Source organism: Lynx rufus, unplaced genomic scaffold (assembly GCF_022079265.1).
Source record: "Lynx rufus isolate CCGP_SWC_20201006 ecotype Redwood Valley unplaced genomic scaffold, mLynRuf1.p SCAF_14, whole genome shotgun sequence".
Lineage (NCBI taxonomy): Eukaryota > Metazoa > Chordata > Mammalia > Carnivora > Felidae > Lynx > Lynx rufus.
The window spans coordinates 898,123-922,175 of NW_025814828.1; the positions used below are offsets into that span (position 1 = coordinate 898,123).

Below are 24,053 nucleotides of genomic sequence, written 5' to 3' on the forward strand. Positions count from 1 at the left end.
GCACGGAGCCTCTGGCCTGCAGACCTTGCTTCCTGCACAAAACCGCGTGGTTAGCGCACAGCAGCCAAGCGCGGCCGCGGGCAGCGCGGGGGCTCCGGGACCCACAGAGCGGGCAGGGGGAAGGGGAGCCGGCGGGGGAGTGGGGGGGGGGGGAGGGGGCCCGGGCGAGGGGGGTCTGGCCTGACGCTCCCGGAGGCGGGCGGCCGCGGGCACCGGCCCCGCTCGAGCGCGCTTCCCACGTGTGCGCTCCGCCCGCCGTCGTCTGAGCCCTTGTGCCGCCGCCGCCGGAAGGAGGCGCAGGGGAAAGGAGCCACGTGCGCACGCGCCAGAGGAACCTGGGCCCCACAGCCCCCGCTGAAGTCTCTGCCTTTTGTTAGTGACGACCTGGTGACGTGTTCGCAAGTTCAGCTGCACAAACACGTGGGATGGAAAACCTTTCCGGGTCCAAAACCACAGACCGGTCTGCAGCCTTTCGCTGGCTGCGCGCAGCGACAGAGGTCATGGCGTCGGACAGGGTCTTAAAGGAGCTGAGCCCACCCCCTGTCCACGGTGCGTTAGATGGTGCCCCGCTCCCCGGAAGATATGCCCTAACATGTGGAATCGCAGGACGGGGGCTCGTTTGGAAACGGTGTTTGCAGATGTGAGCAAGTGAACGATCTGAGGTGGGCTCATCCTGCATGAGGGGGGCCCTGAATCCGACGGCAGGTGTCCTTGTAAGAGACGGAAGAGGGACACACGCGCAGAGGAGAAGGCCCGTCAAGCCGGAGGCAGAGACGGGAGAGACGCGGCCACGAGCCCAGGGGCGCCTGGAGCCCCAGAAGCTGGAAGAGGCAGGAAGGAGCCTCCTCTGGAGCCTCGGGAGGGAGCAGAGCTCCGTCCCATCTGGATCCCAGCGGCCCTGCCCACCCCCCCCAGCCCCCACCCCCACCCCCACCCCCGGAGGTCTCAGCTGCCCTTTGCTGCCTGGATCTCATGGGTCCTGCCCTGCTTGATCTCAGTGGTCCTGTCCCTCCTGGATCTCAGTGGTTCTGCCCCTCCTGGGTCTCAGTGGCCCTGCCCCTCCTGGATCTCAGTGGCCCTGTCCTGCCTGCATCTCAGTGGCCCTGACCCTCTTTGATCTCAGTGGCCCTGTCCCTCCTGGATCTCAGCAGCCCTCCCCTGCCTGGATCTCAGTGGTCCTGCCCTGCCTGGATCTCAGTGGCCCTGCCCCTCCTGGATGTCAGTGGTCCTGCCCCTCCTGGATCTCAGCGGCCCTTCCCTGCCTGGATCTCAGTGGCCCTGCCCTGCCTGGATCTCAGAGGCCCTGCCCTGCCTGGATCTCAGAGGTCCTGCCCCTTCTGGATCTCAGAGGCCCTGCCCTGCCTGGATCTCAGAGGCCCTGCCCTGCCTGGATCTCAGAGGTCCTGCCCCTTCTGGATCTCAGAGGCCCTGCCCTGCCTGGATCTCAGCGGTCCTGCCCCTCCTGGATTTCAGCGGCCCTGCCCTGCCTGGATCTCACTGGTCCTGCCTCTCCTGGATCTCAGGGGCCCTGCCCTGCCTGGGTCTCAGTGGCCCTGCCCTGCCTTGATCTCAGTGGTTCTGCCCTGCCTGGATCTCAGGGGCCTTTCCCTGCCTGGATCTCAGTGGTCCTGCCCCTCCTGGGTCTCAGTGGTCCTGCCCTGCCTGGGTCTCAGTGGCCCTGCCCCTCCTGGATCTCAGTGGCCCTGCCCTGCCTGGATCTCAGAGGCCCTGCCCTGCCTGGATCTCAGTGGCCCTGCCCTGCCTGGATCTCAGTGGTCCTGCCCTGCCTGGGTCTCAGTGGCCCTGCCCTGCCTGGATCTCAGTGGCCCTGTCCTGCCTGCATCTCAGTGGCCCTGCCCCTCCTGGATCTCAGTGGCCCTGCCCTGCCTGGATCTCAGAGGCCCTGCCCTGCCTGGATCTCAGTGGCCCTGCCCTGCCTGGATCTCAGCGGCCCTGCCCTGCCTGGATCTCAGTGGCCCTGCCCTGCCTGGATCTCAGTGGCCCTGTCCTGCCTGCATCTCAGTGGCCCTGCCCCTCCTGGATCTCAGTGGCCCTGTCCCTCCTGGATCTCAGCGGCCCTGCCCTGCCTGGATCTCAGTGGCCCTGCCCTGCCTGGATCTCAGCGGCCCTGCCCCTCCTGGGTCTCAGTGGTCCTCCCCTACCTGGATCTCAGCGGCCATTCCCTGCCTGGATGTCAGTGGTCCTGCCCCTCCTGGGTCTCAGTGGTCCTGCCCTGCCCGGATCTACCGGTCCTGTCCCTCGTGGATCTCAGCCGCCTTGCCTGGGTCTCAGTGGTCCTGCCCCGCCTGGATGTCAGCGGCCCTGCCCTGCCTGGATCTCAGTGGCCCTGCCCTGCCTGGATCTCAGGGGTCCTGCCCTGCCTGGATCTCAGCGGTCCTGCCCCTCCTGGATCTCAGCGGCCCTGTCCTGCCTGGATCTCAGCGGCCCTCCCCTGCCTGGATCCCAGGGGTCCTGCCCCATCTGGATCTCAGTGATTCTGCCCTGCCTCGATCTGACTTCTTGTGTGCAGAGCTGGGGAAGGACAGCTTCTTTGGTTTTAGGCTGATGAGCCTGGGGTCATTTGTCCAGGCGGCCGTAGAAGGTTGAGTAGAGCCCTTGCCTCCCCGTGTAAAGGACAGTGGACCCTCGTCAGTGCATAACATGCGTCATCAAGGCTACTGATTATGCAGCACACTGGTTTTGGGTCAGTTCCGCAGCTGGTGGTGTGGGGGAGGGAGGTGGCAGGTGCAGGCTGGTTTAGGGCTGTGTGCACAGCAGGGACAGAAGGACCGAGCGCGAGTGCCGCGAGCACCCTGAAGCCTGGTCGTCCCCTTAATAAGGCTAATGGGATTTTCTGCGGTGATCCGCCTGGGCTCCCCCTGGGCCTCCCGCAGGGAGCTCCTGGGAGCGGCTGGCCGCCCCGAGCGTGCTGACAGACCCACACACTCCGCACAGCTGGGACGGCCGGGGGCCCGGTTTGGACGGAGGCCCAAGATGAGCTGCCCGCAGGAACAGGGCTTCCGGCTCCTGACCGAGTACACGAATGGCTTCATGGTGTCCCAGGTAGGAATGGGGTGCGGAGAACATTCCAGCTGCCTGCTTGGCCTCCCGGGGGCGGGAGCTGCGCGTGGGCAGCGGGGACTGAGAGCTTGATGGGATGGGAAGGGGGACTTCCTGGGGGAGGCGGGGAGGTCGCGGAGGTACCGGCCGGTGTCTGGGCACAGGCGAGGCCGGCGGGGCGCCTGGGAGCCTTCCCTGGAGGGCGGTGGTCGAAATAGTTGAGACAGGCTGTGATTGGGGTCATAGAGGGCTCCCCGTTAAGACGCTAGGGGCGCGGGGGACGCGTCTGGAACACGCGAGTCCGGGGTTCCGTGCACAGCGCAGCGCGCGTCACTCTCATCCCCGCTGGGGGCTGAGCTCGGACGATCCCGTGGGAGATCAGGAGACACAGACCCCCCGCCCCCCCATTCGCAGAAATGGTGCCATTTGTGCGAAACATCCAGAAGGAGCACATGCGTAGAAACGGGAAACAGGTTGCGCTTTGCCAGGCCCTGGGGCGGGGGCTGGGCAGCGACCGGTCAGGGGGACGGGCTGCCCTTCCCGGGGGTGGGGGAGAATGTTCTGGACCCGGACAGAGGTGGGTTGCGTGGGATGGGACAGCACCGCGAACGTACCGGTCGCCCCTGAGTCGTTCCATCTAAGACGGTGAGGCCTGAGCCTTGTGCTGCGTGCATTTTCCTTCCGTAGGAGAGTTGAGGCCGGTTGCACTTGGGTTTTGTGTTTTCCTGATTTGTTTTTTTGTGATTTATTTGTTTGTTTGTTTGTTTATTTTTATTTACTTATTTATTTATTTTAATGCTTATTCTTGAGACAGAGACCCAGAGAGAGCGCGCGCGCAGGTGGGGGAGGGGCAGAGAGAGAGGGAGACACCGAATCCCAAGCAGCTCCAGGCTCCGAGCTCTCAGCACAGAGTCCCCTCGCGAGGCTCGAACCCGCGAACCGTGAGATGATGACCTGGGCCCAAGTCGGACGGACGCTCAACCGACTGAGCGCCCCAGGGGCCCCTCGGTGCCATATTTCCAAGCCCCAGCGGCCTCAAGCCTGTGCCCGGAGGGCCTTGGCCGAGGGGAGGGGTCTCTGGCAGGGCGCCCACAGGCTTTGCTGGAAACGTCTGGGGTCCGGGCGCTGAGCGCGTGCGCGTGCAGGGGGGCGTGGGTGCAGAGGCAGGAAAGCGCTCCCCCCACGTGGGCGCCCGTCCTGAGACGATGCGCTTGTCCCAGGGGTTTTGCAGACACACGGCCAGGGATGCAGGGCCGGGGAGCACGACTGGGCAGCTGTGTGTGCGCCCGGTGGGGCCCAAGCCACAGGGGTGCCGTGTGCGAGACTTGGAGGGCGCTGCGGCGGGGGTCCTGACACACGGGGGGGGGGGGGATGTGTTCGTGGCCCTCGCGGGTCCCAGACTCGCGGGGATCGTGACGCGCCGTCGTTCCACTGACGTGCCTGCTGGGCTCGGCTGCAAGTCCCCCCAAGTGGAAGCGGAACGCCGTCCCCTGCACCCCGAGCGAGCTCGAGGGCCCCCCGGATTCGGACTTCGGCCCCCAAGGGTTAAGGACGCGTCGGGGAGGGCCTCGGAGGTCGTGAAGAGGTCACGCTGCCGGAAAAGAGCCACGATGAGGGGCTGGCCTCCTGGGGCTTGAACGTGTCACTCGTGGTGCTCGTGAAATGCGCCCCGGCCGCCAGGGGTGGCGGGCGCGTCCCAAGTGTGGGGAGCGACGTCTGTCCCCCACGCGACCCGGTGGAGGGACCCTGAACGCGGCCGTGATGCGATCATACGTAACACGACCTCGAAAGACCTCGACGGAGCGATACTTCCTATGACCCTGAAGGAACAACACTCAGCACGGCCTCGACCAAATGACGTAGTAAAACCTAAATTAACGCTAGTTCACACAGGCTCAGCACACGATCTAATACAGTCCTAATAGGGTTAGTGCCACATTATCAGAACATCGGTCAATACACCTTTCACCAAAGAGGAGCTAATACCGTGTGGATGGAGTAAAGCTGGACGCAGCCACAGGGAAGGTTAAGGGAAGAAGAACTAATCCAAGCCGCATAGGATGAGTTCCCACAAACTTCACACAGGGACACTTAACACAAACACCTTAGTACAGGGAGAGGTAACACAACCTTAGTACAGGGAGAGTTAACACAACCTTCGTATAGGGAGAGTTAACACAATATTAGTACAGGGAGAGTTAAGACAACCTTAGTACAGGGAGAGGTAACACAACCTTAGTACAGGGAGAGGTAACACAACCTTAGTATAGGGAGAGTTAACACAATATTAGTACAGGGAGAGTTAACACAATATTAGTACAGGGAGAGTTAAGACAACCTTAGTACAGGGAGAGGTAACAAAACCTTAGTACAGGGAGAGGTAACACAACCTTAGTACAGGGAGAGGTAACACAACCTTAGTATAGGGAGAGTTAACACAATATTAGTACAGGGAGAGTTAACACAATATTAGTACAGGGAGAGTTAAGACAACCTTAGTACAGGGAGAGGTAACACAACCTTCGTATAGGGAGAGTTAACACAATATTAGTACAGGGAGAGTTAACACAATATTAGTACAGGGAGAGTTAACACAACCTTAGTACAGGGAGAGGTAACACAACCTTAGTACAGGGAGAGGTAACACAACCTTAGTACAGGGAGAGTTAACACAACCTTAGTATAGGGAGAGTTAACACAATATTAGTACAGGGAGAGTTAACACAATATTAGTACAGGGAGAGTTAAGACAACCTTAGTACAGGGAGAGGTAACACAACCTTAGTACAGGGAGAGGTAACACAACCTTAGTACAGGGAGAGTTAAGACAACCTTAGTATAGGGAGAGTTAACACAATATTAGTACAGGGAGAGTTAACACAACATTAGTACAAGGAGAGTTAAGACAACTTTAGTACAGGGAGAGGTAACACAACCTTAGTACAGGGAGAGTTAACACAACCTTAGTATAGGGAGAGTTAACACAATATTAGTACAGGGAGAGTTAACACAATATTAGTACAGGGAGAGTTAAGACAACCTTAGTACAGGGAGAGGTAACACAACCTTAGTACAGGGAGAGTTAAGACAACCTTAGTATAGGGAGAGTTAACACAATATTAGTACAGGGAGAGTTAACACAACATTAGTACAAGGAGAGTTAAGACAACCTTAGTACAAGGAGAGTTAAGACAACCTTAGTACAGGGAGAGGTAACACAACCTTAGTACAGGGAGAGTTAACACAACCTTAGTATAGGGAGAGTTAACACAATATTAGTACAGGGAGAGTTAACACAATATTAGTACAGGGAGAGTTAAGACAACCTTAGTACAGGGAGAGGTACCACAACCTTAGTACAGGGAGGGTTAACACAACCTTAGTATAGGGAGAGTTAACACAATATTAGTACAGGGACAGTTAACACAATATTAGTACAGGGAGAGTTAAGACAACCTTAGTACAGGGAGAGGTACCACAACCTTAGTACAGGGAGAGTTAACACAACCTTTGTACAGGGAGAGTTAACACAACAACCTTAGTACAAGGAGAGTTAACATAACCTTAGTATAGGGAGAGTTAACACAATATTAGTACAGGGAGAGTTAACACAATATTAGTACAGGGAGAGTTAACACAACCTTAGTATAGGGAGAGTTAACACAATATTAGTACAGGGACAGTTAACACAATATTAGTACAGGGAGAGTTAAGACAACCTTAGTACAGGGAGAGGTAACACAACCTTAGTACAGGGAGAGTTAACACAACCTTAGTATAGGGAGAGTTAACACAATATTAGTACAGGGAGAGTTAACACAATATTAGTACAGGGAGAGTTAAGACAACCTTAGTACAGGGAGAGGTAACACAACCTTAGTACAGGGAGAGTTAACACAACCTTAGTATAGGGAGAGTTAACACAATATTAGTACAGGGAGAGTTAAGAGAAAGTTAAGACAACCTTAGTACAGGAAGAGGTAACACAACCTTAGTACAGGGAGAGTTAACACAACCTTAGTATAGGGAGAGTTAACACAATATTAGTACAGGGAGAGTTAAGAGAAAGTTAAGACAACCTTAGTACAGGAAGAGGTAACACAACCTTAGTACAGGGAGAGTTAACACAACCTTAGTATAGGGAGAGTTAACACAATATTAGTACAGGGACAGTTAACACAATATTAGTACAGGGAGAGTTAAGACAACCTTACTACAGGGAGAGGTAACACAACCTTAGTACAGGGAGAGTTAACACAACCTTAGTATAGGGAGAGTTAACAATATTAGCACAGGGAGAGTTAAGACAACCTTAGTACAGGGAGAGTTAACACAACCTTAGTATAGGCAGAGTTAACACAATATTAGTACAGGGACAGTTAACACAATATTAGTACAGGGAGAGTTAAGACAACCTTAGTACAGGGAGAGTTAACACAACCTTAGTATAGGCAGAGTTAACACAATATTAGTACAGGGAGAGTTAAGACAACCTTAGTACAGGGAGAGTTAACGGAACCTTAGTATAGGGAGAGTTAACACAACACCCTTAGTACAGGGAGGATTAACACAACCTTAGTACAAGGACAGTTAACACAACCTTAGTACAGGGAGACTTAACACAATCTTAGTGTACAGAGAGGTAAAACAACATTAGTACCGGGAGAGTTAACACAACCTTAGTACAGGGACAGTTAACACAATCGTACTACAGGGAGAGTTAAGACAACCTTAGCAAAGAGAGAGTAAACACAACCTTAGTACAGAGAGACTTAACATAACCTTACCACAGGGACAAATAACACAACAATGTTAGTACAGGGAGAGTTAACACAACCTTAATACAGGGAGACTTAACACAACACCCTTAGTACAGGGAGGGTTAACACAACCTTAGTACAGGGAGAGGTAACACAACAACGTTAGTACTGGGAGAGTCAACACAACCTTTGTACAGGGAGAGTTAACACAACAACCATAGTACAGAGATAGGGATAATAACCTTAGCACATGAAGAGTTAACACAGATTTAGCACAGAGAGAGTTAACACAGCCTAAGCAATGAGAGAGTTAACAGAACATTTTTACAGGGAGACTTAACACAACAACCTTCGTACAAGGAGCGTTAAGGCAAAGAGCTTCATACAGGGAGAGTTAACACAACCTTTGTACACGGAGAGTATACACAACCTTACTACAGGAGAGTTAACACAACAACCTTAGTACATGGAGAGTTAACACAATGTTACCACAGAAAGAGGTAACACAACCTTAGTACAGGGAGGCTTAGCGCAACTTTTGAACAGTGAGACATAACACAACAACCTTCGTACAGGGAGACTTAACACAACAACCTTCATACAGGGAGAGTTAACACAACCTTTCTACAGGGAGAGTTAGCACAACCTTAGTGTAGGGAGAGTTAACACAACATTAGTACAGAGATATTTAACAAATTCTGGGTACAGGTAGAGTTAACACAAATTTAGTACAGGAAGAGTTAACACAACTGTAATACAGAGAGAGTTAACACAACAACATTGGTACGGGGAGAGTTAAGACAACCTTAGTACACGGAGAGTTAACACAACAACCTTAGTACACAGAGAGTTACCACAACCTTAGTACAGGGAGAAGTACCAAAACAACCTTATTACAGGGAGAGATAACACAACCTTAGTACAGGGAGAGTTAAGACAACCTCACCACAGAGAGAGTTGACACAACCTTACCACAGGGACAGTTAAGACAATCTTAGTACAGGGAGAGTAAACACAACACCCTTGGTACAGGGAGGGTTAACACAACCTTAGTACAGGGACATTAACACAACCTTAGGAAAGACAGAGTTAACACAACATTAGCACAGGGACAGTTAATACAATATTAGTACAGGGAGAGTTAAGACAACCTTAGTACAGGGAGAGTTAACATAATACCCTTAGTACAGGGAAGGTTAACACAACCTTAGTACACACAAGTTAACACAACTTTAGTACAGGGAGACTTAACACAATCTTAGTACAGGGAGAGTTAACACAACCTTAGTACACGGAGAGTTTACACAACCTTAATACAAGAAGAGTTAACACAACCTTAGTCCAAGGAGAGATAAAACAACAACCTTCATACATGGAGAGTTAACACAACAACTTTAGAACAAGGAGACTTTATTATTTTTTTTAATTTTTTTTAACATTTATTTATTTTTGAGACAGAGAGAGACAGAGCATGAACGGGGGAGGGGCAGAGAGAGAGGGAGACACAGAATCAGAAACAGGCTCCGGGCTCTGAGCCATCAGCCCAGAGCCTGACTCGGGGCTCGAACTCACGGACCGCGAGATCGTGACCTGGCTGAAGTCGGACGCTTAATCGACTGAGCTACCCAGGCGCCCCAGAACAAGGAGACGTTAAACACAGGGAGACCTTAGCACAGGGAGAGTTAACACAAATTTAGCACAGAGAGAGTTAACACAACAACCTTAGTACAGGGAGAGTTTACACAACCTTAGTACAGGGACGTTAACACAACCACTTAGTAAAAGGAGAGTTAACACAACCTTAATACAGGGAGAGTTAACACAACAACGTTCATACACAGAGAGTTAACACAACAACGTTCATACACAGAGAGTTAACACAACAACCTTAGTACAGGAAGAGTCAACACAACCTTAGCAAAGAGAAAGTTAACGTTAGCACATGTAGACTTAACAATGTTCGTACAGGGAGAGTTAACACAAGCTTTGTACAGGAAGAGTTAACACAACAACCTTAGTACAGAGAGAGTTAACACAACCATAGTACAGGTAGAGTTAACACAACACCCTTTGTACAAGGAGACTTAACACAACCATAGCACAGGGACAGTTAACACAATATTAGTACAGAGAGAGTTAAGACAATCTTAGTACAGGGAAAGTTAACACAACCTTAGTACAGAGAGAGCTAACACAACAACCTTAGTACAGGGAGACTTAATACAACAACTTTAGTACAGGGAAAGTTAACACAACCATAGTACAGGGAGAGTTAACACAACCCTAGTACAAAGAGAGAGTTAACACAACCTATATACAGAGAGAGTTAACACAACATGTGTCCCAGGAGACTTAACACAACAACCTTTGTACAGGGAGAGTTAACACAACATTAGTACAGGGAGACTTAACACAGTCTTGGAACAGGGAGGGGTAACACAACCTTAGTACAGGGAGAGTTAACACAGTCTTGGTACAGGGAGAGTTAACACAATCTTACTACAGGGAGAGATAACAAACTATCTTAGTACAGGGAGAGTTAAAACAACAACCTTCGTACAAGGAAAATTAAAACAACCTTAGCACAGGGAGAGTTAACACAACAACCTTCATACAGGGAGAGTTAACACAACCTTTCTACAGGGAGAGTTAGCACAACCTTAGTGTAGGGAGAGTTAACAGAACATTAGTACAGGGAGAGTTAACACAACAACCTTAGTATAGGGAGAGTTAATGCAACCTTAGTACAGGGAGAGTTAACACAAACTTAGTACAGGGAGAATTAACACAACCTTAGTACAGGGTGAGTTAACACAAACTTAGTACAGGGAGAGTTACCAAAACAACCTTATTACAGGGAGAGATAACACAACCTTAGTACAGGGAGGGTTAACACAACCTTAGTACACGGAGAGTTAACACAACCCTAGTACAGGGATACTTAACACAATCTTACTATAGGGAGAGGTAAAACATCTGTAACACAGGGAGAGTTAACACAACCTTAGTACAGGGAAAGTTAACACAATCTTACTACAGGGAGAGTTAAGACAACCTTAGCAAAGAGAGAGTTAACACAACCTTAGCACAGGGACAGTTAACACAACAACGTTAGTATAGGGAGAGTTAACACAACCTTAGTACAGGGAGAGTTAACACAACACTCTTAGTACAGGGAGGGTTAACACAACCTTAGTACAGGGAGACTTAACACAATCTTAGTATAGGAAGAGGTAAAACAACCTTAGTACCGGGACAGTTAACACAACCTTAGTACAGGGGCAGTTAACAATCTTACTACAGGGAGAGTTAAGACAACCTTAGCAAAGAGAGTTAACACATCCGTAGTACAGGGAGAGTAAATACAACCTTAGTACAGGGAGAGTTAACATAAACTTAGCAAAGAGGTTAGTACAGGGAGAGCAACACAATATTAGTACAGGGAGAGTTAACACAACAACGTTCATACACAGAGAGTTAACACAACAACCTTAGTACAGGAAGAGTTAGCACATTCCTAGTACAGGGAGACTAAGGTACAACCTTAGTACGGGGACAGTTAACACAACAATGTTAGTACAAGGAGAGTTAAGACAACCTTAGTACCGGGAGAGTTAACACAACACTCTTAGTACAGGGAGGGTTAACACAACCTTAGTACAGGGAGACTTAACACAACAACGTTAGTACTGGGAGAGTTAACACAACCTTTGTACACGGAGAGTTAACACAACCACCTTAGTACAGAGAGAGTAATAATAACCTTAGCACATGAAGAGTTAACACAAATTTAGCACAGAGAGAGTTAACACAGCCTAAGCAATGAGAGAGTTAACAACATTTTTACAGGGAGACTTAACACAACAACCTTTGTACAGGGAGCGTTAAGACAAAAAGCTTCATACAGGGAGAGTTAACACAACCTTTGTACAGGGAGAGTTAACACAACAACTATAGTACAGAGAGAGGGATAATAACCTTAGCACATGAAGAGTTAACACAAATTTAGCACAGAGAGAGTTAACACAGCCTAAGCAAAGAGAGAGTTAACACAACATTTTTACAGGGAGACTTAACACAACAACCTTCGTACAAGGAGCGTTAAGGCAAAGAGCTTCATACAGGGAGAGTTAACACAACCTTTGTACACGGAGAGTATACACAACCTTACTACAGGGAGAGTTAACACAACAACCTTAGTACATGGAGAGTTAACACAATGTTACCACAGGGAGAGGTAACACAACCTTAGTACAGGGAGGCTTAACACAACCTTTGAACAGTGAGACATAACACAACAACCTTCGTACAGGGAGAGTTAACACAACCTTTCTACAGGGAGAGTTAGCACAACCTTAGTATAGGGACAGTAACACAACATTAGTACTGGGAGATTTAACACATTCTTAGTACAGGTAGAGTTAACACAAATTTAGTACAGGAAGAGTTAACACAACTGTAATACAGAGAGAGTTAACACAACAACATTTGTACGGGGAGAGTTAACACAACCTTAGTACATGGAGAGTTAACACAACAACCTTAGTACAGGGAGAGTTAACACATAATTAGTAAAGGGAGATTTAGCAAAGTCTTAGTACAGCGAGAGTTACCAAACAACCTTAGTACAGGGTGAGTTAACACGACCTTAGTACAGGGAGAGTTTACACAAAAACCGTAGTACGGGGTGAGTTAACACAACCTTAGTACAGGGAGAGGTCACACAACCTTAGGACAGGGAGTGGTAACACAACACCCTTAGGACAGGGAGAGTTAATACATCCTTAGCACAGTGAGGTTTAACACAAAGTTAGCACACAGAGAGTTAACCCAACGTTAGCAAAGAGAGAGTTAGCACAAAATTTGTGCAAGGAGACTTAACACAACCTTCGTACAGGGAGAGGTAAGACAACCTTAGTACAGGGAGAGTTAACACAACAACCTTAGGACAGGGAGACGTAACACAAACTATGTAGAGGGAGACTTAACACCACAACCTTCATACAGGGAGAGTTAACACAAAAACCTTAGTACAGGGATAGCTAACACAACAATTTTAGTAAAGGGAGAGTTAACACTACCTGAGTCCTGGGAGAGTTACCACAACCTTAGTACAGGGAGAGTTAACACAACCTGCGTACAGGGAGAGTTAACACAATATTAGTACAGGGAGAGTTAACACAACAACCTTAGTACAAGGAGAATTTAAACAGCCTTAGCACAGGGAGAGTTAACACAAATTTAGCACAGAGAGTTAACACAACCTAAGCAATGAGAGAGTTAGCACATCATTTTTACAGGGAGGTTTAACACAACAACCTTCGTACAGGGAGAGTTAACACAACATTTCTACAGGGAGCATTAAGACAAAAAGCTTCATACAGAGAGAGTTAACATAACCTTAGGACAGGGACAGCTAATACAAAAACTTTAGTGCAGGGAGAGCTACCACAACTACTGTAGTAAAGGGAGAGTTAACACAACCTGAGTGCTGGGAGAGTTAACACAACCTTAATACAGGGAGAGTTAACACAACAACCTTAGTACAGGGAGAGTTAAAAAAAACCTTAGTACCGGGAGAGTTAACACAACAACCTTCGTACAGGGAGAGTGAACACAACTTTACAACAGGGAGAGTGAACACAACCTTACAACAGGAAGAGTTAACACAACAACGTTACAACAGGGAGAGTTAACAAAACCTTAGTACAGGGAGAGTTAACACAACAAGTTTAGTACAGAGAGAGTTAAATAACCTTAGCACAGGGAGAGTTAACACAAATTTAACACAGAAAGAGTTAACACCACCTAAGCAATGAGAGTGTTAACACAGCATTTTTACAGTGAGCTGAACACAGCGACCTTCGTACAGGGAGAGTTAACACAACATTCGTACAGGGAGCATTAAGACAAAAAGCTTCATATAGAGAGAGTTAACACCACCTTAGTACAGGGAGAGTTAACACCACCTTGGTACAGGGAGAGTTAACACAATATCAGTACACGGGATTTAATACAGTCTTAGTACAGGGAGAGTTAACACAACAACCTTAGGACAGGGATAGTTAACACATCCTTAGCCCAGTGACGGTTAACACAGGGTTAGCACACAGAGAGTTAACACAACCTTAGCAAAGAGAGAGCACAAAAATTGTGCAAGGAGACTTAACGCAACAACGTTCATACAGGGAGAGTAACACAACAACCTTAGTATATGGAGATGTAACACAACCTATGACAGGGAGACTTAACACAAAAACATTAGTACAGGGATAGCTAACACAACAATCTTAGTAAAGGGAGAGTAAGCACAACCTTAGTACAAGGAGAGTTAACACAACCTTAGTATGGGGAGAGTTAACACAACTTTAGTACAGGGAGAGTTAAAACAACCTTAGCACAGAGAGAGTTAACACAACTTTAGCACAGAGAGAGTTAGCACAACCTTTGTACAAGTAGACTTAACACAACAAACTTCGTACAGGAGAGTTAACAGATCATTTGTATAGGGAGAGTTAAGACAACAAGCTTCATACAGAGAGAATAAACACAACCTTAGTACAGGGATAGCTAAGACAACAACCTTAGTACAGGGAGAGTTAACACAAACTGAGTATAGGAAGAGGTATCACAACAGCCTTAGTACAGGAGAGTTAACACAATCTTAGTACAGGGACAGTTAACACAACAACCTTAGTACAGGAGAGTTAACAAACCTTAGAACAGGGAGAGTTAACACAACCTTCGCACAGAGAGAGTTAACACAACGTTTGTCCAGGGAGAGTTAACACAACAACCTTCGTACAGGGAGAGTTAACACAAAAACCTTCATACAGGGAGAGTTAACACAACATTAGTACAGGGAGATTTAACACAGTCTTAGTACAGGCAGGGGTAACACAAACTTAGTACAGGGAGAGTTAACACAACCTTAGTACAGAGGGAGTTAACACAACCTTTGTACAGGGAGAGTTAAGACTACAAGCATCATATACAGAGAGTTAACACAACCTTTGTACAGGAAGAGTTAACACAACATTAGTACAGGGAGAGTTAACACAATATTAGTACAGGGAGATTTATCACAGTCTTAGCACAGGGAGAGTTGACACAATAACCTTAGTACAGGAAGAGTTAACACCACCGTAGTATAGGGAGAGTTAATACAAACTTAGTACAGGGAGAGTTAAAACAACAACCTAGTACAGGGGTAGTTAACACAACCTGGGTACAGGGAGAGTTAACACAACCTTAGTACAGGGAGAGTTAACACAACAACCTAGCACAGGGAGAGTTAACACATCCTTCGCAGTGAGGGTTAACACAAAGTTATCACAAAGAGACTTAACACAACGTTAGCAAAGAGAGTTAGCACAACATTTGTGCAAGAAGACTTAACACAACAACCTTCGTACAGGGAGAGTTAACACAACACCTTCGTACAGGGAGAGTTAATGCAACAACTTCAGATGGAGAGTTAACAGAATGTTAGTTCAAGGAGAGTCAACACAACCTTAGTACAGGGAGTTAACCCAACAACCTAAGTACAGGGTGAGTTAACACAACTTTAGTACAGGGAGAGTTAAGACAACAACCTTAGTCCAGGGAGAGTTAACACAACTTTAGTACAGGAAGAGTTAACACAACAACCTCAGTCCAGGGAGAGTTAACACAACCTTAGTACAGGGAGCGTTAACACAACAACCTTAGTAAATAGAGAGTTAAAACACCTTAGCACAAGGAGAGTTAACAGAAACTTAGCACAGAGGGAGTTAACACAAACTAAACAATGAGGGAGTGAAGACAACATTTGTACATGGAGATCTAACACAACATGCTTTGCATAGGGAGAGGTAACATAACTTTCATACAGGGAGAGTTAAGACAACAAGCTTCATACAGGAATGAGTTAACACAACCTTAGTACAGGGAGCGTTAACACAACCACCTTAGTACAGGGAGCGTTAACACAAACTTAGTAAAGAGATGGTTAACACAATCTTAGTACAGGGAGAGTTAACACAACAACCTTAGCACAGGGAGAGTTAACACAATAACCTTAGCACAGGGAGAGTTAGCATAACAACCTTAGTACAAGGAGAGTTTAAACAGCCTTAGCACAGGGAGAGTTAACACAAATTTAGCACAGAGAGAGTTAACACAACCTAAGCAATGAGAGAGTTAGCACATAGTTTTTACAGGGAGGCTTAACACAACAACCTTCGTACAGGGAGAGTTAACACAACATTTGTACAGGGAGCATTAAGACAATAAGCTTCATACAGAGAGAGTTAACACGACCTTAGTACAGGGAGAGTTTACAGAACCTTAGTACAGGGAGAGATAACACAACCTTATTACTGGGAGAGTTAACACAACCTTGGTATAGGGAGACTTAAGACAACAACCTTTGTACAGGGAGAGTTAACAAAACCTTTGTACACGGAGAGATAAGACAACAAGCTTCATACACGGAGATTTAACACAACCTTAGTACAGGGAGAGTTAACACAACAACCTTTGTACAGGGAGAGTTAATACAACCTTAGTACTTGGAGAGTTAACACAACAACCTTAATATAGGGGTAGTTAACACAACCTGAGTACAGGGAGAGTTAACACAACCTTAGCATAGGGAGAGTTAACACAACCTTAGCACAGGGAGAGTTAACACAAAGTTACCAGAGAGTTAACACAACCTTAGCAGAGAGAGAGAGTTAGCACAACATTTGTGCAAGGAGACCTAACACAACAACCTTCATATAGGGAGATTTAACACAAGCTTAGTACAGGGAGACTTAACACAACCTTCATACAGAAAGACCTAACCCAACAACCTTAGTAAAGGGAGAGTTAACACAACCTGAGTACTGGGAGAGTTAACACAACCTTAATACAGGGACAGTTAACACATGGTTAGTACAGGGAGACTTAACACAACAACCTTAGTACAGGGATAGTTAACACAACCTAATACAGGGAGAGTTAACACAACCTTTGTGCAGGGATGCTTTACACAACAACCTTCGTACAGGGAGAGTTAAGACATCAAGCTTCATACAAGGTTAACACAATCTTAGTACAGGAAGAGTTAACACAATATTAGTACAGGGAGAGTTAACACAACCTTAGTACCAGGAGGGTTAACACAACCTTAGTACAGGGAGAGTCAACACAACAAACTTAGTACAGGGAGAGTTAACATAACCTTAGTACAGGGAGTGTTAATACAACCTTAGTACATGGAGAGTTAACACAACCTTTGTTCTGGGAGACTTAACACAACAACCTTTGTATAGGGAGACTTAGCACAACAACCTTCATACAGGGAGAGTTAACACTACCTTAGTACAGGGAGAGTTAACACAACAACTTTAGTTCAGGGAGAGTTAACACATCCCTAGCACAGATAGAATTAACACAAACTTAGCACAGAGAGTGTTAACACAACCTTTGTACAGGGAGAATTAACACAACAAACTTCTAACAGGGAAACTTAACACAACCTCCATACAGGGAGGGTTAAGACAAGAAGCTTCATAGATGGTGAGTTAACAGAACCTTAGTACAGGGAGAGTTAACACAACAACCTTAGCACAGGGAAAGTTAACACAAACTTAGCACAGAGAGCGTTAACACAACCTATGCAATGAAAGAGTTAACACAACATTTGTACAGGGAGAGTTAACACAACAACCTTCGTAAAGGGAGACTTAACACAACCTGAGTCCTGGGGGAGTTAACACATGGTTAGTACAGGGAGACAAACACAACAACCTTAGTACAGGGATAGTTAACACAACCTTTGTACCCGGAGACTTTACACAACAACCTTCGTACAGGGAGAGTTAAGGCATCAAGCCTCACACAGGGAGAGTTAACAGAACATTAGACGGGGAGAGTTAACACAACCTTAGTACAGGGAGAGTTAACAGCACCTTAGTACCGGGAGAGTTAGTAGAACCTTAGTACAGGGAGAATTAACACAACAACCTTAGTATAGGGAGAGTTAACGCAACCTTAGTACAGGGAGATTTAACACAAACTTAGTACTGGTGGAGTTAGCACAACCTTAGTACAGGTGGAGTTAAAAAAACAACAATTTTATGGGGAGAGTTAACACAACCTTAGTACAGGGAGAGTTAACACAACCTTTTTACAGGGAGACTTAACACAGCAACACTCTTACAGGGAGACTTAACAAAACAACTTAATACAGGGAGAGTTAACACAACCTTAGTACAGGGAGACTTAACACAACACCCTTACTACAGGGAGAATTCATACAATCTTAGCACAGAGAGAGTTAACACAACCTTTGTACTGGGACTGAACACAACCACCTTAGTACAGGGATAGTTAACATAACCTATTACAGGGAGAGTAAGCACAATGTTAGTACAAGGAGAGTTAACACAAACTTCGTACAGGGAGAGTTAACACAACCTTAGTACGGGGAGCGTAAACACAATCTTTGTACAGGGAGACTTAACACAACATTCTTCATACAGGGAGAATTAACACAACAAGCTTAGTACAGTGAGAGTTAACACAACACCTTCGTACAAGGTGAGTTAACACAACCCTAGACGAGGAGTTAACACAACCTTGGTACAGGAAGAGTTAACATAACCTTTGTACAGGTAGACTTAACACAACAGCCTTCGTACAGGGAGAGTTAACACAACTTTCATACAGGGAGTTAACACAACAACCTTAGTACAGGGAGATTTAACATAAGTACAGGGATAATTAACACAATCTTAGTACAGGGAGAGTTAACACAACAACCTTCTTACAGGGAGTGTTAACACCACCTTAGTACAGTGTGAGTTAACACAACAAACTTAGTACAGGGAGAGTTAACACACCAACCTTAGTAAAGGGAGAATTAACACAACAATCTTAGTACAAGGATAGTTAACACAATCTTTGTATCTGGAGACTTTACACAACAACCTTCGTATAGGGAGAGTTAAGGCATCAAGCTTCATACAGGGAGAGTTAACAGAACATTAGACGGGGAGAGTTAACACAACCTTAATACAGGGAGAGTTAACAGCACCTTAGTACCGGGAGAGTTAATAGAACCTTAGTACAGGGAGAGTTAACACAACAACCTTCGTACAGGGAGAGTTAACACAACATTTGTACAGGGAGCATTAAGACAATAAGCTTCATACAGAGAGAGTTAACACGACCTTAGTACAGGGAGAGTTTACAGAACCTTAGCACATGGAGATTTAACACAAACTTAGCATAGAGAGATTTAATACAACCTAAGCAATGAGAGAGTTAACACAACATTTGTATAGGTAGACTTAACACAACAATCTTAGTACAGGGAGAGTTAACACAACATTTGTACAGGGATAGTTAACACAATCTAGTACAGGGAGAGTTAACACAACAACCTTAGTACAGGGAGAGTTAACACAACCTTAGTACAGCGAGATTTAACACAACAACCTTAGTACAGGGAGAGTTAACACAACTTTAGTAGAAGGAGAGTTAACAAAATCTTAGTACAGGGAGAGTTAACACAACAACCTTAGTACAGGGAGAGTTAAGACCACCTTAGTACAGGGAGAATTAACACAACCTTAGTACAGGGAGACTTAACACAACATCCTTCATATAGCGAGTATTAACACAAGCTTAGTACAGGGAGATTTTACACAACCTTAGTACAGGGAGAGTTAACACAACAACTGTAGTACGGGGAGAGTTAAAACAACCCTAGCACAGGGAGAGTTAAAACAAACCTAGCACAGAGGGAGTTAACACAACCTAAGCAATGAGAGAGTTAACACATTTGTACAGGGAGACTTAACACAACAGCCTTTGTACAGGGAGAGTTAACACAACCTTAGTACAGGGAGAGTTAACACAACAACCCTCATACAGGGAGAATTAATACAACCACCTTTGTACAGGGAGAGTTAGCACAACAATCTTTGTACAGGGAGAGTTAACAAAATCTTAGTACAGGGGGAGTTAACACAACAACATTCATACAGGGAGACTTAACACATCCTTTTTATAGGGAGAGTTAAGACAACAAGCTTCATATAGGGAGAGTTAACACAACGTTAGTCCAGGGAGAGTTAACAGCACCTTAGTACAGTGAGAGTTAACACAGCAGTCTTAGTAAAGGGAGAGTTAACACAACAACCTTTTTACAGGGAGAGTTAACACAACCTTAGTACAGGGAGAGTTAACACAACTATTTTACAGGGAGAGTTAACACAACCATTTTACAGGGAGAGTTAACACAGCAACCTTCGTAGAGGGAGACTTAACACAACAACCTTCAAACAGGAAGAGTTAACATCACTTTAGTACAGGGAGAGTTAACACAACAACATTAGTTCAGGGAGAGTTAACACAACCTTAGCACAAAGAGAATTAACACAACCTTAGCTCAGAGAGAGTTAAGACAAGCTTTGTATGTGGAGACTTAACACAGCAACCTTCGTACAGGGAGAGTTAACACAACCTTCGTACAGGGAGAGTTAAGACAACAAGCTTCATACAGGGTGATTCAACACAACCTTTGTACATGGAGAGCTAACACAACAACCTTAGTACAGCAAGAGCTAACACAGCCTTTGTACAGGGAGAGTTAAGACAATAAGGTTCATACAGGGAGAGTTAACACAACAACCTTAGTACAAGGAGAGTTAACATAACCTTAGTATAGGGAGAGTTAACACAATTTTAGTACAGGGAGTGTTAACACAACCTTCGTACAGGGAGAGTTAACATAATCTTAGTACAGGGAGAGTTAACACAATCTTTGTAGGGGGAGAGTTAACACAACCTTAGTACAGAGAGTTAACACAACAACCTTTGTACAGGGAGAGTTACCACAACCTTTGTACAATTTTAGTACACAATTTTAGTACAGGGAGAATTAACACAACCTTAATACATGGAGTGTTAACACAACCTTCGTACAGGGAGAGTTAACACAACAACGTTAGTACAAGGAGAGTTAACATAACCTTAGTATAGGGAGAGTTAACACAATTTTGGTACAGGGAGTGTTAACACAACCTTCGTACCGGGAGAGTTCACACAACCTTAGTACAGAGAGTTCACACAACCTTAGTACAGGGAGAGTTAATACAACCTTTGTACAGGGAGAGTTACCACAACCTTTGTACAATTTTAGTACACAATTTTAGTACAGGGAGAATTAACACAACCTTAGTACATGGAGTGTTAACACAACCTTCGTACAGGGAGAGTTAACACAACAACCTTAGTACAAGGAGAGTTAACAGAACCTTAGTATAGGGAGAGTTAACACAATTTTAGTACAGGGAGTGTTAATACATCCTTCGTACAGGGAGAGTTAACATAATCTTCGTGCAGGGAGAGTGAAGACAATGTTAGTACAGGGAGAGTTAACACAATCTTTGTAGGGGGAGAGTTAATACAACCTTAGTACAGAGAGTTAACACAACAACCTTTGTACAGGGAGAGTTACCACAACCTTTGTACAATTTTAGTATACAATTTTAGTACAGGGAGAATTAACACAACCTTAATACATGGAGTGTTAACACAACCTTCGTACAGGGAGAGTTAACACAACAACCTTAGTACAAGGAGAGTTAACATAACCTTAGTAAAGGGAGAGTTAACACAATTTTGGTACAGGGAGTGTTAACACAACCTTCGTACCGGGAGAGTTCACACAACCTTAGTACAGAGAGTTCACACAACCTTAGTACAGGGAGAGTTAATACAACCTTTGTACAGGGAGAGTTACCACAACCTTTGTACAATTTGAGTACACAATTTTAGTACAGGGAGAATTAACACAACTTTAGTACATGGAGTGTTAGCACAACAACCTTCGTACAGGGGGAGTTAAGACAACCTTTGTACAGGACTAGTTAACACAACCTTAGTAGAATACCAAGTAATGAAAGGGTGACAGCAGGTGATACAACCTCAATCAAGTAAGAGGCGGTGTAACTGTAACAGAGCACTAACCATACAAACTCGCGCAGATTTAGTGTGATTTTAACGGGATTTTGTAGATAGAGCTTGTCGATAAATGGATAGAACTTTACTCCAGGGGCCTTACCCCCAGGAGGCTCTTGGCAGTGTCGGGGCGCGTTTTTGATTGTCACAGCCGGGATGGGGGCGCCCCTGGCCTGTGGCAGGTGGAGACCAGAGACGTTGCTCATCGCCCTACGGTGCACAGCACGCCCGGTCCCAGAGGGTCTTCCGCCCCCGATGGCAGCCGTGCTGAGGTCCGGGAGCCCTGGCTTCACGGATAACACTTGGTAGGACCCTCGTCACAGGGCACGCGTTGACACAGCGTGACGACAGGCCCCCGGTCCCCTCGGGCCGCGTGCAGCTTTGGGGCTGTGCAGCGAGCTCAGCGCGGGAGGAAACTGTAGCCTCGACGGTCGCGCTGGACGCAGGCGGACCTACCGCCCTTCGCGTCCAGGCACGTGTGGAGCCGGCGCTCGTCATCCGTGCGCGGTGACCATGCTGTGGGTCGCGCCTGTCTCCAAGGGCCATGTGCCCACGTGGGACGCGAGTGGCCACGGTCAGCGCGGTCGCCCCGACCCTGCAGCCGTGCGAAACACTGTGCAAGAGGAAAAGCACAACGCGATGATGATTGGCCGGTTCTTGGAAGACTTTGCGCGTCACCTGCAGGCGCGAGCTGCGAAGGTCCCCAGACGGAGCCGTGGGCACCCCATAAGCGACAGGCGTCGCGGCCCTGAGGCCCCCTTGCAGGGAAGGTCGCTGCCAAGAGTCGGGGTGCAAAGCGTGAAGCTGTGGGAAGGCCACGTGGCCGTGCACGTGCTTCTGTGTGTCCCTGGCCGTCGCGTGTCCTCCTCTTTGGGGCGCGCGAGGCCTCCTTCCGACGCTGCGTCTTTGCCGGGACGGGTCCCAGGCTGTTTCTTTGCGGGGCGATGCTGTTCCGGGCCCGACGGCGGGGCAGGCGGGGGGCGCTTTATTGAGCATCTTGTGGAGCCAGACGGGGTGGGGGTGGGGCACGGCGGGAGGCGGTACCCCAGAGCCGCTCGCTCGGGCGCCCCCTTGCGGGCTGCCCAGCCGCGGGAGGGGCTCGTCGCGCCCTGCTTGCTCCGGGCCGCCCGCCCCCCAGCCCTGACCCCCACCCGCCCTGAGGACCAGCCTGTCCGCTGGGTGGCGACACCCCAGACACCTGGTCGACCCCACAGCGCCCCCCAGCGGCACGAACAGGTGCTTCCCGAGTGCACAGTGGAAGCGGATTCGTATTTGGTTTGGTTTGGTTTCGTTCTTTGTTTTACCTTGTTTTATTCTATTCTATTTTATTTTATTTTATTTTGTTTTGTTTTATTTTTTATTTTGTTTTGTTTTGTTTTATTTTATTTTTTATTTTATTTTATTTTGTTTTGTTTTATTTTTTGTTTTGTTTTATAGTGTTTTATTTTCTTTTGTTTTATTTTATTTTTTGTTTTATTTTATTTCATTTTTTGTTTTATTTTGTTTGATATTGCTTTATTTTCTTTTGTTTTCTTTTATTTTTTTTTGTTTTCTTTTGTTTTCTTTTTTCTTTTCTTTTTTGTTTTTATTTTGTTTTGTTTTGTTTTATTTTATTTCATTTTTTGTTTTATTTTATTTTGTTTTGTTTTATTTTACTTTATTTTTTGTTTTATTTTGTTTTCTATTGTTTTATTTTCTTTTGTTTTATTTTATTTTTTGTTTTATTTTATTTTGTTTCGTTTTGCTATGTTTTATTTTGTTTTATTTTATTTTATTATATTTTATTTCATTTCATTTCATTATATTTTATTTTATGTTATTTTGTTTCATTTTGTTTTGTTTTATTTCATTCATTTCATTTTACTTTATTTCATTTCATTGTATTTTGTTTTGTTTTATTTTATTTCATTTATCTTATTTTATTATATTTCATTTCATTATATTTTATGTTATTTTGTTTTGTTTTGTTATGTTTTATTTTATTTATTTTATTATATTTCATTTCATTATATTTTATTTTGTTTTGTTTTGTTTTATTTTATTTCATTACATTTCATTTTATTTTATTTCATTTTATTCTATTCTATTCTATTTTATTTTATTTTGTTTTGTTTTATTTCATTCCATTTTATTTTATTTTATTTTATTTTATTTTGTTTTCTTATGTTTTATTTTATTTATTTTATTACCCTTTAGTTCATTTTATTTTATTGTATTTATTTATTTTATTTTATT

At 45.9% G+C, this 24,053-nt stretch overlaps 1 protein-coding gene across 1 annotated transcript in view; it reads left to right on the forward strand.

Moving 5' to 3' along the window:
- Window positions 1-2,844: 2,844 nt before the first annotated feature.
- ASMT (acetylserotonin O-methyltransferase) overlaps window positions 2,845-24,053 on the forward strand; it is a 28,948-nt gene continuing 7,739 nt past the window's right edge. The window contains exon 1 of the mRNA XM_047076336.1: window positions 2,845-3,063. Within this exon, the coding sequence (XP_046932292.1) occupies window positions 2,845-3,063 (219 nt within the window). The remainder of the gene's footprint in view (window positions 3,064-24,053) is intronic.